This window comes from Athene noctua, chromosome 19 (genome assembly GCF_965140245.1).
Source record: "Athene noctua chromosome 19, bAthNoc1.hap1.1, whole genome shotgun sequence".
Taxonomy (NCBI): domain Eukaryota; kingdom Metazoa; phylum Chordata; class Aves; order Strigiformes; family Strigidae; genus Athene; species Athene noctua.
Window position 1 is genome coordinate 8,647,656 of NC_134055.1, and position 15,689 is coordinate 8,663,344.

A 15,689-nucleotide genomic window follows, 5' to 3' on the forward strand; every position below is an offset into this window, starting at 1 on the left:
ACTTCCTCATGAGATCCCAACACATTAATTTCCTGACTACAAACAAGTTAAAAACCTGTAGCCAGTTTTTAAGAACAGCAAAATTCTGAGAATAAACAAGATGATCACATGTGTCAAGGACGAGCCTAGACTCCCAAATTTAGGAGGAAGATACAGTTTCAACAGTATCTCTTTTTATCTACTATTCACTATAATCAATAAAGAGCTACCTGGTACAGTCCACAGCATCTCATGAGCTGAACTGTGTTCCAAACTCCTTACATGGCTCCTCATACAGATATTTATAGTCAACATGACTTCAAACTAAATCCCACTCTGCATCACCGACCTGTGACACTCAGTCCTCTCACAACTAACTCCATACACAGACCATGAATTTAACATCTTGAGTGGACAATCCCGCTTCCTAGCAGTTCTGAGACATCCGTAGGAAAAACTTGCATTAATGCTCTCTTGAGGGACTTGTCTTTTTCAGCCTCTGCATTTTCACCAGCTGCCTCAAGACTACAGGATTATATAATGGATTAACAAAAAAGGATCCACAAGACATTTTATTCAACAAACCATCTGAGATATTTGAACAGTTCTGACTCCAGACAAGTTTTCTTACCTAGTGCTCCAAGTCATTAAATGACTGTTAGAAGCGTGCATGTGTGGGGCCGGATTTTGTAGAACTACCTATTTAAACAAACCAGACTCAAACTTTGTCATCTGAAAAGTCTTTGGGAAAAAAGCCATCAAAATGTAGTGTCAGCCTGCAAGCATATTCACGCAGAGGCACGTTCCAGAAACCCAACTTACAAAATGAAAAGCCTACATTATGCTACATGTTGTATTTCCCATAAGTCAAACACAACTGGAGACAACAGCATCTCAGATAAAAAACCTTTAGCCACTGAAATAGGGATTTAGACTTTCAATCATCTTGTAGCTGTTTTATCCAAGAATAAAAAAATTTGTTAAACGCCAAAAAAGTTGGTTTTGTCCCCTGTAAAGTTTCCCACATAGTTTCCTGTATCAAATAGCTTGAAAAAATGCTTTAGAAATCACATTAAACAAGTACTTGTAGTCTGGTTAACTGAAGTTGACAGGAAATAGTTTCCAGTTTTAGGTTTTTGGCTCCACGGGATTAGTATTTTCATTACCAGCACAATAAATTCCCTGACTGGGAAAGACACTGGTAGCCTGGAAGTGTCTTGGATTAGACTGCCATTTCATAAAGTGCTTGTATTCAAAACCAGAGAGCTGTCAAAAAGCGTCCTTTCTGCGATGGGGAATGAGAGAGTCCCCAGTATGGAAATTAATTCACATCAGTCTCTCCCAGTTGTCACTGGGTTTTGGCACAAACGTTTACTAGCCTCCGAGGCGCTGACCTTCTCCCCATGCAAATCCTCCTGGTCGTTCTTCTGGCAGGGGATTGTAATTAGGATCATCTTCTGGTGTATCAAATATTGCTTTCCTGGAAAACAGAAAAGATTTTTTTTTCCCCTTAGAATACATGTTTTACAATAAGACCAAGACTACTGAAATTCTGCACATATAACAGTGTCCTCCCCCAGAAAGAGCCTGCCAAAGCACTGGTGATTTATATCCAAGTCACACTTGCTCTCCAATTAGGAGCCATCTGGAAGAAGGTCTAGAATTATATGCCTAAATCAACCAAGACTGATGAGATTCAGCTGAAACTTAAAACTCCACCTCCAGTGTAAGGCAGAATTTCATGCAGCTAGCATGTTCTGCCAGGACAGGATAAGGGAGCAAAAAACGCCAATCGGCTATTTAAGAGCTCTTCACGTATTGAGAAGGGGCCAAAGAAAGAGTCACATGCAGGCAGTATTATCTCCATCTCACAGGCAGAATACAGGCACTGACAGCCACAGAAGAGCCTGCATTTGAGACATCAGGGACTTGGGCTTCCTGTTTATTACAAAAATCATGCTTAATCTTGTAGGTTATTTTGCCGCTCTCAAATCTAGTTTCAAAGGTTTTCTCTCCATAGATTTGTTTATCCAGAAACAAAAATGTAGTAAATTCTTTGAAAGAGAAGACAAAAAAAAGCACAGGCTGCATACAAGGAATCATTACATCCAAAACATCTTAAAAGTGTGTTGAACAAGACAGTTCTTAGAATAGCTAAAGGGATTATTTCTCTTCACCCAGAGTGACAGACCATTTCAGAGAAGTGTTCAGAACAGGGAAAAAGAATATAATCCAGGGTATTACAGGATTACAGCTAAAACAAAGAAAATTAAAGCATCTGGGGAAAAAAATCCACCATTCTACACCCAGACAAGAATAATAAGCAGCTTTCTGAACACAGACTCATGAAAGGATTTAACAGCAGTCTGAACACAGGCTGATACTTTTTTCTAGAGGGAGACAGTTACTGAGACAGCATGCACTGCTCCAGCAGCCTTTGGACTCCTCCTACACACAGCTGGGTGCATACACCCTCTGAAAAGAGGAAATCTCATACATAACCTTATTGTGCATGTGTAATTTGACATTCAATTAGTGTAGAGTTGCATTTACATGAAGGTACCCCTCACCAGAAACTGCCTTCAGCTGCTAAGGCCATGTTAGATTAGTGTAGGCCTACAAAAGTGACCAGCACTGCCACCCTGGGACAGTCATTCCTGCAGCCATCACCTGGTACAATTACTTGCTGAAGACAAAGCCTATATTGAACAGAAATAAACTATCCCTGCAGTGTGCTTGTCCCATCAACGGGTATGACCCATCAGTTCAACTAAGCATGAGTGTAAAGAGGAGATTTTAATTATTCAGGCTTCTAGGGGCTAGTTCAAATCACAAAAAAAAAAAATCAGTTCAGCTCTAGATAACTAAGGCTCACAGAGCTCAACTTTCCCAGTCTCAACTGCCCTACTGTTTACGCAGGCTTCTTTCACCCAGGCATTACGATCACAGCCCTCTGTGCAAGAGGGAACTGAGTAGGAGCAGCACCACTCAGTAGTACAAACACTGAAGTCTTCTGCCAAAGTTGTGAAATAGAGAATGATTTACAGATTAAAAAAAATATTAGGTATTTTTAATACCTCAGTCACTCTGTACACAGCATATTCCTCACACCTCAACAAGAGACATGCATCTTTGGTGCCACCAACAGGCAAAACTCAGTTAGCAAGACTACAAAGTGTTACCAAAGAAATCCAGGGTTACAAAACCCCTTTAGCCCTTCTTGGCAAGAAGTTACTTCCCACTTACACATCTGTAAGATCCCCCTCCCTTGTTTGGCAACACATGAGTTAAATAAAAGTACAGACACACCACAATTCTGTCTCAAGCTGTCTAATTTACCAGAAATGGATGTGACTGAATTATAAAGAGTTTTCCATGCAAGCACTTTTTCTACATCCATTCCAAATCAGACACCGACACTTACAGGACAGACGGTGTTCTCAGAAGCCTTCCACCACCAGGCTGATTGGGAAAGACATCCTCTAAGAAAAAATATATATGCCCAACAGCAATGCCTAGCATATAAAGAAAAGTCAAGTGGTGATTTTTCAATACTTCTCCTTTGCAACTTTCAAATGCTTCACTAGAGTTTTCAGGAAAAAAAAAAACAACAAAACAACACACATTGATTCTTTCACAGAAAATATGGTAAGAAATATACAAATACAAAACCCAATGAAGCACACTGACATCAGAAGCTTAGCTTACGGTACAAGACAAATACAAGGAAAACTGCTTGTCATTATTAAACATACTGATGTTACGGCTTCATTAGAGTTGATAAAAATAGTAATACAAGCTACTTCAACAGTCGTATGCCCAGTCAGATTGCATACCTGGGCTGATTCCAAGCAATAAAAAGCCAAAGCATCAGAAGCTGTTTCCATCCCTATTACAGTACAAAATATGCAATGTTTAGAAATCAGAAAAGCCTGGTACAAATACACTAGGCAAACTAAGTAAAAAGCATTCTTTCCACATTTTGTGTTTCATGTAAAACATTAGCAGGAACAAATCCTTGTGATTCTTGCAATTGCTTACCCAGGAGATCCACAATGATGGAGTTCCCCAGAAGAAGTGAAAAGCCCATCAATACCCAGGGCAGAAATGGGGCTTGAAAGATGAGAAGACCAAAAAAGTTCATACGGACATAGGGATTCCTGCGGCTCCATACATACACGAGCATTATTGTGAATGCCTGACCCAAGAAAACCAAGTTCACAAACAGGCCAAAAAGCTGTGATGGGTAGTTAAAGAAAACAGTTCACTAATCATTGTTCTGAGGTCACGAGCATGAGAAGAATTTCACAGCTTAATCTGTGTTTTCCGTACAACTGCTAACTCTGTTTTCCCAAGTTCATGTCGATCAAATTCAACACCTGTGGGAGAATTCAGGGTACCTGCAGCACAAATAATCCCTAGAAAGTATAAATTTAGCATAAAATCACTGAAGCAACAGAATTTCTCTTAGACAGTCTGAGCATGATTACACACCTGAGCACTCCCCTTTTATCTGATAATCTAATTTCCATATTCTTGTCAAGCAGTAAAAAACCTGAAAGACCAGCCCAGTATTTGACAGCAACAGTCACAAAGCATTCAAAAGTACTTTAACAAATACTGTCATTCCTTGTACTACAAACAAAATATATTATCTTTGAAAAATTAAGATAAAAGTAGCATCATGGTTAGTCCTCATTCATGTATCTTTAGCTTCACTAAAGCAGTTTGGAGTACAAAAAGGATACAGTCATTAGAAGTCCTCCAAAAAGGAACATAAATACAAAATCTGCTGTTCGACCTCGAAAAGAGCCTTCTTCAAGCATTCTGCAATAACGATATCTGAAGTCGCAGGTCAGGAAAATTTTATTACAAATGAGTTTAAAGAAAGATCCAGGTGGAAAAGGGTTCAGTTATAACATGAGCTTAGATGTACGTTTTGTATCAATTTACTTCATCAGCTGGCTCTTTCTCAGCAGAGGGCAGACCCAGGAGAAAAATGTTACTTGGAATTATCTCCTGTATGTCAGAACCAACCAACCTGAAGGATCAGACTTGTACAACAAAGTCTTAACAACACAAAAATAAGCGGCAAAATTCTTGACAACTTATGAAGGAAATCCTGTTGATGTCCATTCATGACATCAGTGAAGTCAGCATTGTTAGACTCCCAGGAACTTCATGGTGGAGCAGAACTTGCCTATATGCACGTACAGCAACATGCTCGTACTCTGGAACTCTGCTTTCCAAGGAAAAAAACCAAACTTGATGAAGGATACAAAAAGATCATATTAAATAAAAAATTAAAGCCAACTGGTCCAAAGAATAAGTAGTTTGTGATTAACCTCCATACCTGGAAATAAGACCAATAGAAGGGTTTTACACATGACAGTTTGTTTTTATTGTCTAAATACAAAAGCAGGTAACAATGTAACTGGAATTTCCTTCACAGTCAACAAAACAAAGACCTAAGTGATCTGACAGTGATCAGCACTCCAACTTCACTAGCTTTTTAAAAGTATAACTTCAATACATAGTCATTTGTAACACTATTTTGAGACAACACGCACTCAGAAACTCAACAGTTTACTTAAAAACCTCCCATACTATAGAATACACTTACTTGAAAGTGTTTAAATATTAATTCAGGGTTGAAATACAGCTGAAAGGGTGTGATTAGTTCTAATTGCTGAAAAAAAAAAAAAAAAGACAAGATTTGATGGAGTCAATACACCAGGGAAAAGCTACACACCCCTAAATAACCCGCTTCCTCTGTGCCAAAGAGCCCCAGCTCTCACTCAGCACACTGAGCTTTCTAGCAAGGCCGGCCTCGATACGCCCCTCACACTGTCACGCCTCGTTTGTGCTTTGCGCCTCTCCAGGCTTCACAGCGGGGTGACAGGTGGGGCCCCGGTGGCGCTGCTCTGAGGGCCCCGAGGGAAGACACCCGGCCCCGGGGCGGGGAGGTGTCCAAGCTACCCCCTTCCGCGGTTCCCAGGCGCACTCCTCTCCCCAGCCCGCCCGGCACAGCTCCAACGAGACGCGTCCCCCCCTTCCCGGGCACCCTCCGCGCAGCCCCCCCGCGCCCCGCCGGCCCTGTCAGGCTGCAGACGGCCCGCCCGGGGCCCCGCCGCCCCCGCCCACGGGCCGAGGCTCTCAGGAGGGCCTAGCGCGGGCCGGAGGGAGCGCGGCCAGCGGGAACGGGGCGGCCCCACTCACCACGGCGGCGGTGGTGAGGACGCAGGCCGTGGTGTAGGCCCGCGTAACGGGCGGCACCTGCAGGTACTCCTGCCGGAAGGTCTGGTACGCCATCTTGGCGCTTCTCCCGCCACTTCCGTGGCGGCGCCCCCCGCCCTCGCCGCCGACCGCCGGCACAGCCAATCGGCGCCGGCCACGCCCCCGACGCCGCGCTGCCCCCTCATTGGCCGAGCAGCGAGCGCGCCTCTTACTCCCCTCGCTTTCCCGCCCCCGGGGACTGGGGCGCTTTGTGATTGGGCGGCTCCTTTCTCCCCGCGGTCACTGATTGGCTGCCGGCGGCGTTGCTCTCCAGAGGGGGCTCGAGCGAGGCGGGGAGCGGCGGCGGCAGCGGAGGACTGGTGGGTGACCGCCGGCGGTGGCGGGGGGGGGGGCTCGGCCGCGGCCCGGCCTGGGTCAGCAGCCGCGGTCTGCGGCACTAGAGCGGGAGGAGCGGCCCCAGTGCCTCGGTGGCGGTGCGGGAGGCCGCGGCTGCGCTGGGCCTCCTGTGGGAACCGGCTTCCTCTCAGGTCCGGGCTCGGTCTTCCCGCCTACAGCAAGGCCCGTCTCCCCCGGGGCTGCGTGTCTCTCTCCCGTCCTTCCCGGCTTTCCTCCGCCACCATGTCGGTCAACCCTATGGCCTACGAAGCGCAGTTCTTTGGCTTCACCCCCCAGACGTGCATGCTGCGCGTTTACATCGCCTTCCAGGACTACCTCTTCGAAGTGATGCTGGTGGTTGAGACTGTAATCCTGAAGAAGTTGGAGGCGCTTCCTGGGTGTAAAATCACACCCTCCCAAATCCGGAAAAGTACGGAGGAATTTCTTCTCTTCATGAAGAAGCACCTTGACAAACTCTTCAGTAAAATGGAAGAAGTGCTTCTGCAGCTGGTGTTAAACATCCCTAAGAATGTGCTCCTTCCTGAAGACAAGGTCCACGAGCAGTACCCCTACAGCAAAGAGCAGTTCCAGGCGCTTCAGGATGAGATCCAGCAGCTGCAGAAGCAGTACAGGGCTGAGGCATCTGCTGGGCAGGCGCTGCGAGCAGAACTGGAAGAACAGAAGGTTGTTCAGGCTGAGCTTGAGAAGATTTTGCAGTGGTTTGATGGGCTTGAGAATATCTGTAGGGAGCACGGGACTGGCAACTTCAAAGAAAGCTTTGCTTTCTTGACACAGAACGCTAAGAGACTGCAAGATGTGCTGAAAGATGTTGAAGAGAAAAGCAAAAAGATAAAGAAGCAAGATCAGTTATTGTAATGGAAATTCTGAAAAGGCAACAAAAATCATTTAGACATCTTGCTTTAAAAGATAGGGATTTATCTTTCCAGAAACGTCTCCCCTAATCTCTTACTCCTCCAATCCAACTGGGGTCTAGACTAAAAACTGTTGAACTGTGTCAGTTTGTACCTATTTAGCAGCTCCCTGGAGAAGCAGGGGAAGAAAGAAACCTGTAAAATGTCTCTCCAAAACTGGTGATTGAGAATAAATTTTGGGCTGGATAACCTGACTGTGCAGGTACCTTCCTCACTTCAGGAACTTTTAACTTTGAACACAACATTGCTGTTGTTTATTTTAAGAATTATTTAAAAAAAACCATCTAAGTAAGACCTGTAAGAATGTGTAAGTGTGTTTCCAGCCTGATGCCAGGTCCGGTGACAGTGGATGTTTTTGTCAGTGAGGACACTTCGACTCCATGAGCAGTGTCTGGTTAAGGCCAAGGTGCCGTTCCCCGTGTTTTAAAAGCCAACGACTTGGGAAGCACGTAGAGAAGAGTGAGACAGTGATTGTTGAGGTTCTGATGGGAAATAGATCTATTTGCTTCAATACCGAATGTCAACCCAATTTTGGAAATTTCAGGGTTGGTTACCACTACACATATGTTTGCAAAGAGGTAGCTTGTGTTTTCTTTCAGCAAGGACACCATGCTGCTCCACAGACCGAAGATCTAGATGTCACTGGAGGAAATAAGCAACTCGATCACCTTGTCCTACTTTAGCTTATGTTGCTTTATATATATACATATTTTGTTTGTTTTTCTTTTTGTTCTCCAGTGTCCTATTTTTCTACTAAATAACAAAAGGAATTTATTTGTGTTTAATGAGATTTTCCTGTAGAAATGTTGTGAAGATTGGTATGCTTGTTTTCTCTGAGGTCACTTAAGCTCCTATCTGTACTTGACTCAGAATACATTACCCTCTCTGTACATCATTCTGTTGGCCTTAGCAGGTTTTGAATCTCCTCTATGGACGTATCACAAAATATCAATACTGATTTCTACTTTACTAGCGTAAATGTTTGGAAGACATTAAATTTGTGAATAATGTAGAAGTTACTGCAATTAAGAAATGCATTAAAAGTATAAAATACACTTTGCAATTTTTTTCTCCCCCGACTTCTGAACCTTCATAGAGAATCAGCTTGGTAAACCCACTCTCTTTCTTTAACCACACATGTCCTTGCTGGCTGGCTCCTGGAATCCACACGGAGGAGATTTCTGATGCTGAGCTCTGGACTTCTGCAGCAACTGTCAGTCTGTGCAGGCCAGAGGGCAGCGGAGGGAAAACCAGGGAATTAAGTTGCTTGTTTAGAAAACGACTTAGTGACTTAAAAGTTATCTAATATTCTCTAACTTGAAGTTTGAAGAGTAGAAAAATGGCCTGATTAACACAATGTCTGCTGTAGATAATCTTGCTGATAAAGTGTGTCTTCATTTCATACTGTTACCATCAGCTTTGTTGCAGAAATCAGGCAGCCACTGGTCTGTAAATTGAATACAATTTTGTAGATATTGTTTCATTTAATGCTAAATTGTAAAGAATGGCATCTGAAAAATCTGCTAAGGAACAGAGGTGGTAACTTGAGCCTGAAGAGCTCCTGAACGTTTTCACAGGGGCAGAACTACACACCAGAATCTGACAAAGGGGGGTGAAAGCCTCAGCTGCTGCCTGCCCTTCGGGGCGCAGTTAGCCTGATTGCTGTCCAGATCTCCTCAGGCCGCGATACATTCGTTGAAATCCTCAAAATTATCTTGTATTAGAAATAAAGAGGAGGAAGAAGTGGTGGGAAAGGCACTACTGAGATCTGAAACCTTTAACCCCACCACAGGGCTCGCTGCGCCCGCAGGAGGAGTGTCCCGCCGCTGACGGTCCTGACGTGTGTCTGTGAAACGGCCCAGGCCTGGGCGCTCGGGAGCGCTCTGGTGTGGGCACTGCCCCGTCAAAGGGGACCTGACTTCTCAGCTCCAATTAGAGCTTTTAAGGGATTTATTTCCCAAAAAGGGGTGCATGACTAAATGGTTAATATGAACAGGTAAGACAGCCATTTACAGCTAATGGAGGTTTCCAACAGGACATTTATTACGCTGAGCTCTTTGTTCAGGTTTCTCTTCAGCTGCAATTAAATGCTGGTGGTCTGATGCCAAAACCGTTTAGTTCAAATACATGACTTATGGAGAAGAGCAGATCTGTGAATTAAAAAAGGAACTTTGCCATGACCCCTGTGGAGAAACCAGCTTCTGAAATTCAACTGCTGTTAAAGTCCTGTGACCTAATTTCTCCTTTTTTGTTCATAAAATTCCCTTTAGGAATAAAAGTCTTTAACTGCAGGGGGGGATACACAGAGAAGGGTGTGGCCAAATATAATCTTTCCCAAAGAGTAATAAAAAGTCTCACCAGGAGATCCAGCGTATTTCAGTAACATACGTGGTAGCAGTATATGGAAGAACAATTGTTTTGTGAGAGGGAATAACGCTATTTTAAAAAATGCTTACCTATGAAATCCAAATAAGCATTAAAAATCCTTTTTGAAGAGCATTTTCAGTAAAATGGTGAATCCACTTCATAGTGGATACCCACAGAAGTTTTAGTGGAGGGAGGGTAATGCTCACAGGAGCTCACCTTGCCTAATGCCGACGTTATGGCATGAAACTGAAAATACTGTCACAGCATGAAATTAGCACCAACGAAGCAAAACGGCCGAGTCTCACCACCGTGAGGAGGGCAGGAGCCCCCCCGGCTCCCCGAAACCCCAGTGCCACGCCATCAGGGCCACGCTGCCGGCCGGGGGACGCCTTGCAGCAGAGGGCACCAAGAGACCGGCCCAAGGCTTCGCCCGCGGAAGAGACGCGTTTATCCCCCCCTCAGGACTTGTGCACCACCAGTCATCAGCTGTCTCCTGAGATAAGTCAGTTGGTTTACCCTTAACGAGCAGGAGACACCGTCTCTGGGCATTCATTACCTGCCACGAGGGAGCACGCACATGTTTGCAGAAGGCTGGACCAGGATGCAGTTTACACACCCTGACACTAATTTCCTTTAAAGAGGAATTTTTCTAATTTGTGCTCAGACTTCTGTGCCTTCTCCTCTGCCGACCAGGCAGCTTGCACAGTGCCAAGGGCTTCTCCAGCACCCTCTTCACAACTGGAGCGGTGGGTGAGCAGCAGTACTGGGCATAATGGTTGTACTGGGCATAGCAATCGCTACACAAGGCTTGTGTTGTATTTCCCTGTATTGCTGTATCATGCTGCTAAAGCATAATCCCCTCTAATGTCATAAAGGTAAAATATCTTGAACAAGTAAATCTGGTAGCAACCGCTCAGCCCTGCTGGTGCTGGGGCTCTGGCACTCGGGGAGCTCGGGGCTCTGGCCAGGCTGTACCCGCACCAGCCTTGTGCCCTTCTGCCGGTGTCCCTGCCTACCTGCTCCCCAAAATTGTGTCCTGGCATGTGCACTCCTGTCATTCGAGTCATCATAAAGAAATATTTTAAAATAAATGATTTCCTGATGCTCCAGAGAACGGTGCAGGAGATGCCTTTGGCCAGAACCCGCCACCCTCGAAGCCTGGGAGCTGCTGCTGCACTTTGTTGCCGCTTTGTCAAAGCTGCTGCTGCCTGAATCCCGGGTTGCCAGGGAGGGTCCCAGAGCCCAGACAACCCCCCACTTAACCTCACACACTCACGCAGTGTTACTGTGTCCAGCCAAGGCCACAGGGTTTTCTTTCCAGCGTCACTCGGTGCTGTGGCAGCTCATCCCTCAGCCGCTGGTTCTAACGGTACTGGAGGGGCACTCCCAGCCCCAAATCGAGCTCACGTCTGTGGGGCCCCTCGATGTCCAGACACTGGTGAGCAGCTTCACATACCCCGACTCCATCCCCAGTGGCCTCTGTCCATCCTTGTCCCACTATCCACGGGCTCCCATCCCTCGCGAGGCTGATTCAGCCTGTCAGCACAGTGCTGGCCACAGCCCCTGCCCCATCCGTGACAGCGGCACAGGGACAGGGCAGGCAGAGACAGGATGGCACCAGGCTGCTGCAGGAGTGGGACCAGGGACCAGCTTTTAAAGAAAGGGGAGAACTTCCACGTGGTTGATTTTAATGCTAATTTTCTCTAAATGATTGTGCAGAGCTGGAAGATTCAGAGAGCCCCAGACTGGGAGCAAGGCACTTTATAATATCTGATGTAAAAAATACAACCAGTTGTTGTAAAACATTACCAAGATCCTTATGCAGAGGGTGAAAACACCCTCACTGTAGTGCTTTTAGTCCAATAAACATGCCAGCAGCAGGGCTGAGGTCTAAGGGGAATGCAGCCACTGGTTTTCTTACCAGGATAACACCCAGTCCTGGTCCAGAGACACATGGGAGCCATCGGGGGCCGGGGACATCCCAGCCGCCGGATGCGCCATCGGGATGGGGAAAGGCTTTGAGCCCCGCTACAGCTACTGGGCCTGTCAGGTTTTCATCATAACTCCAGGAATAAAAAGCACTCGCTGGCTGCAGGGAGAACGTGCAGCCGGATTTGCAGCCCCTGTGCATGGAGGAGGGGGTCAGGTCCAGTGGGGAAGGAGCCAGCGCTGTGTCCCAGGGGTGGTGGTGTCTCCAAAATGCCCTGCAAACACCTGGAGCTTCAAGGTTCTGATGCAAGGGGAAAAAAGATAAATAAAATTAAATTTTTTTTGACAGCATTCACAGCCAGTTCGCGTGCTTGGGGCCAGGTGATGCAGCCCTCCCCAACATATACACTGTGACAGTGTAATTAGTAGCCGTTAATAAACCCACACCTGGCAATATGCCAGCCTGGGGCCAGAGGGGTTACCATATGCCTCCTCATTAAAAGCTTTAATTACAGGCAGGAAACGCCGGTGGCAGCCATACACTTTAATTGCTTCACCTCAAGCTGGTGGTGGGTCAGCTCCCTCCCTTGCCGGCAATCTGTCCCCATCCCTGTCCCCGTCCCCATCCTGCAGCAGGGCTGGAGGGGCCCACAGGGCAGGGAGGAGCTGCTCACGCAACCACATCCCGTTATAATGATGAAAAAAACCCCACCTATTATGCCTACTTTTTTTTTTTTTCATGGGGATTTTGCCTGACCCAGACTAAGCAAGAGCATCCCCCTTCCCAAAACACAGCCTTGAGACACCTCCTCTGCCAAAAAAAGTAGAGCTCAATTGCCAGGGGTGCAGGGAGACAGACGGGTGCTGCGAGGCACCGCAGATGTGAGTTATCCCGGCTGGCGCGTGCGGCCGCTCTCCCCCCATGGGTTACCACATCACACACTGTGACATGGGATGGGCTGAGCGCCTCGGTGGGATTTCCAGAGAGCTGCTCTGGTGCTGCCTCCCCCTGCACCCCAGCCCCTGCATTAAAATAAATGGGGCACAGAAAACGGGCATTCAGATCATATTAGTGGCAAAACATTGATTTAATCAAGCGAAGAAACTCGGTCAGGGCTTGATGCTGCCGGCTCCTGGCCGTGTCTGCTGATCCTCCCTGGAAATTGCTTTAGAAAAGAACGTGGTAAATGGGTTTTTTTCCTACTCAAGGAGGTTACAAGACAAATCCTGGAAATGTTTGGCAATAAAGGGATCTCTTTCACGTGAGATCTTTCTCCCCAGCACTAAACCATAGGAAGGATGGAGTGTGCTTAAACAGCCTTTGGTGGAGGGAAGCCTGGGGGGCAGCCGCACAGCTTGGAGCAGAGAAGCAGGGATAACAATAAAGGGTGAAGTTTATAACGGGGTTACTCCCAGTTGGGGCCGTGTCTTCTGAGGGCTGACGACTCCCCCTTCACTGGGGACAGGAAAAGCCTGTCCCTCGCCCAGCCCGGCATGGCTCTGGGTGCTTCCCCAGCCATTCATCCCACCTCCACATCCCTCCTACCACAGCTGCAGTTTCAGTGGCAGTCGTGGCTCTCAGGACAGAACTTGGCATGACAAAGTGTGGTTCAGAGGTTGGTTTAGCTCCACCTTGGCTGTAACTAAAATCTCAGGCTTTTGCTTTAAAACCACCACCTATTTGTAGCTGGACTGTGCCCAAAGCCTTGGCAGCAGCTGCTTACCAGCACCCAAACCTGCAGCTCGCAAGGACACGCACTGGTGTCTGATACTGGACCCAGCAGAAACGTCCTCCCATCTTTTGTTGGAAGTCATCATAGAAAATTTACTTTCAGCCTGAAAAGGAAAAAGAAAAATAATAAACTAAGCAAATGAACTAGAGAAATAATGTTAATGCAAGATTGAGCTTTTGGAGTTCATTTCCCTGTATGGATCCTGCGAGGTGGTGATGCCCCAAAGCTGAACGTTTTGGACCCAGTGGTCCCACGCCTGCGACCCCTCTGCTTGCACTCACCAGCAGCTCCGATATTTTTGTCCCCTTCCCCCCGGCAGCTGCCCTGCCCGGCACCTCTCTGCACACCCTCTGCTCAGCAGCCGTGGCTCCTGCACACCTGCTTCTGGGGAGTTTATTACCTCTCTTTTCCCTCTAGAAAGGAAATTCTCCTGCTGCTTTACCTCACTTATCCCTCCTGGGCTGTTATTACTCACACAACTCAGAATGTTATTCCCTCTTGTCACCTTAATTTCTAATAATTAGTATTTGGTATAATGCTACAGAAAAAGTCAGCTCAATGAATATTATAATAAGCACTAAATTGTAACCTACTGCTCAAGAAATCCATTTGGAAACACAGCCCATGTAAAAGAAAAGGAAGGGCAGTGGCTTTCAAGCCATTTACCTGGCTGGATCAACCCTCAAATTGAGTCCCCAGCGAGATCCTAAAATGATCCTAAACCCTGGGGGCATCTCCTGGCCTGGGACATGTCACTGACCATGTCTCGGGGCTGGATGCGTGATGGTGGCGGTGATGTGACCTGCCGAGGCGGGACCAGGATGCCGTTATCCCTGGGTAACAAGCAGTTATGTGACTTCAATATTTTATTTACTCGCTGACAAAACGCTCTCACCCAGCGTGGGAGCGGGCAATAGCATTAATCCAGCAAAAGTGTTTGTTCATTAAAGAGTCCTCGATGTCCCTGTTTGCACACCCGAGCTGCTGCCGTCCCTCTTACGGAGTGGTTTTCCGTGAGTGGTTGCAGCGGGTTCAGCCCCGTTGCTATGGCACTGGGGCACATCTGGGCATGTTTTTCTGTGCTTACCACACAAACCACCTCTCCGATAGCACAAGGCAATGAGGTACCTTCCTCATCTGCTGGGTTCGGCCGGTCAGGATTGCTGCAGCATTGAGTGACCCGGCCCCAAAGGGGGTTTCACCTCTTCAGTTGCTAATTTGGTGTTGGTGTGCCAGAAACAAGCTAGGAAACCCAACTGAGGGGGGAAAAAAAAAGAGGAGGATAAAAGTTTACAGTGAAGTTCAGCAGCTGCTTTGAGCCCACAGGAGCTGGCGATGGAGCTTGTCCTCTCCTTTCCAGCATGGAGTCAGCCCCTGCTCCTTGCAGCCACGGAGCTCCAGCCACTTCTGTGGTGATTCTTGGAGAGCCGGAGCCACCCATCCTCACTGCCAACACGGAGGGGGCCGTTCCCTTACCAAAAACACAGAGACTGGACTTGTAAGGAATAAACATCCCCAGGTGAGAAATAAAGCCACACAGCATATATAAATCCAAGCAAAACCCTTCGCTGTTTTAATTGCGGCTGCACCTAAGAGTGCTTTTTGTTCAGTGTTTGAAAAACGAAGAGCAGGTTTTTATCTTAGTGTGGTTTGCTGGGAAACACCAGTCGTCATCTCAGTGTGCAGTCTGCTGCTGCAGGCAGAATGGGAAAACGAAGCTGTAACATCCTAGTTTGAAGCATGGCCGTGCCTTGTTAGCTGCTGGCTGTCCGGGAAGATGTGAGGATTGGCTCGCACAGGGATGTTTCTGTGACAGGATGAGTTTCCCCACACGCAGCTGGCTCAGGGCACAAAGTGGGCTCCTGCTTTCTTCAGGGAGGGAGGAACAGGACGTCAGGGATTTCCAAAGCTGTGCCCACACGTGGAGACTTTGCTGAAGCATCTAGAAACAGCATCCAGCAAAACTGAGCTTTTGTCCCCCAGCACATCCCCTCCTCGCAACAGTGAACAGCACAGCTCTACTGGAAAAACACTTCAGGATATGGTGCATCCAAGACTCTTCTTCCATTTACTTCTGCTGTCTGGTCACTACCACAGACCTGGACCTGTGTGTGAGATCATCTCCGGCTGGAAAGGT

General features: G+C 47.0%; 2 protein-coding genes across 3 annotated transcripts; one reads left to right on the forward strand and one right to left on the reverse strand.

The window, feature by feature from the left end:
* Nucleotides 1-538: 538 nt before the first annotated feature.
* DERL2 (derlin 2) lies at nucleotides 539-6,327 on the reverse strand. Of its 2 annotated transcripts, none has more exons than XM_074922649.1 (7): nucleotides 6,202-6,327; nucleotides 5,603-5,668; nucleotides 5,259-5,332; nucleotides 4,728-4,821; nucleotides 4,021-4,216; nucleotides 3,404-3,494; nucleotides 539-1,459 (listed from the first exon to the last, which is right to left on the reverse strand). In XM_074922649.1, exons 1-7 carry the CDS (start codon nucleotides 6,289-6,291, stop codon nucleotides 1,354-1,356), a joined length of 717 nt encoding a protein of 238 aa, XP_074778750.1. In that variant the 5' UTR covers nucleotides 6,292-6,327; the 3' UTR covers nucleotides 539-1,353. The 2 variants fall into 2 exon arrangements, with proteins under 2 accessions (XP_074778750.1, XP_074778749.1); XM_074922648.1 differs by having other exon boundaries at nucleotides 6,199-6,327.
* A 222-nt stretch (nucleotides 6,328-6,549) lies between these two features.
* On the forward strand, nucleotides 6,550-8,597 carry MIS12 (MIS12 kinetochore complex component). Its single transcript, XM_074922754.1, has one exon. It carries the CDS (start codon nucleotides 6,835-6,837, stop codon nucleotides 7,465-7,467), a length of 633 nt encoding a protein of 210 aa, XP_074778855.1. The 5' UTR covers nucleotides 6,550-6,834; the 3' UTR covers nucleotides 7,468-8,597.
* Nucleotides 8,598-15,689: the final 7,092 nt, after the last annotated feature.

Coding starts and splice junctions, on each gene's coding strand:
- DERL2 (XM_074922648.1), bottom strand. CDS start 6,291: ATGGCGTACCAGACCTTCCGGCAGGAGTACCTGCAGGTGCCGCCCGTT. Junction 5,333..5,602: donor TAATATTTAAACACTTTCAA/GTAAGTGTATTC, acceptor TCTTATTTCCAG/GTATGGAGGTTAATCACAAA. Junction 4,822..5,258: donor TTATTTAATATGATCTTTTT/GTATCCTTCATC, acceptor CTGCGACTTCAG/ATATCGTTATTGCAGAATGC.
- MIS12 (XM_074922754.1), top strand. CDS start 6,835: ATGTCGGTCAACCCTATGGCCTACGAAGCGCAGTTCTTTGGCTTCACC.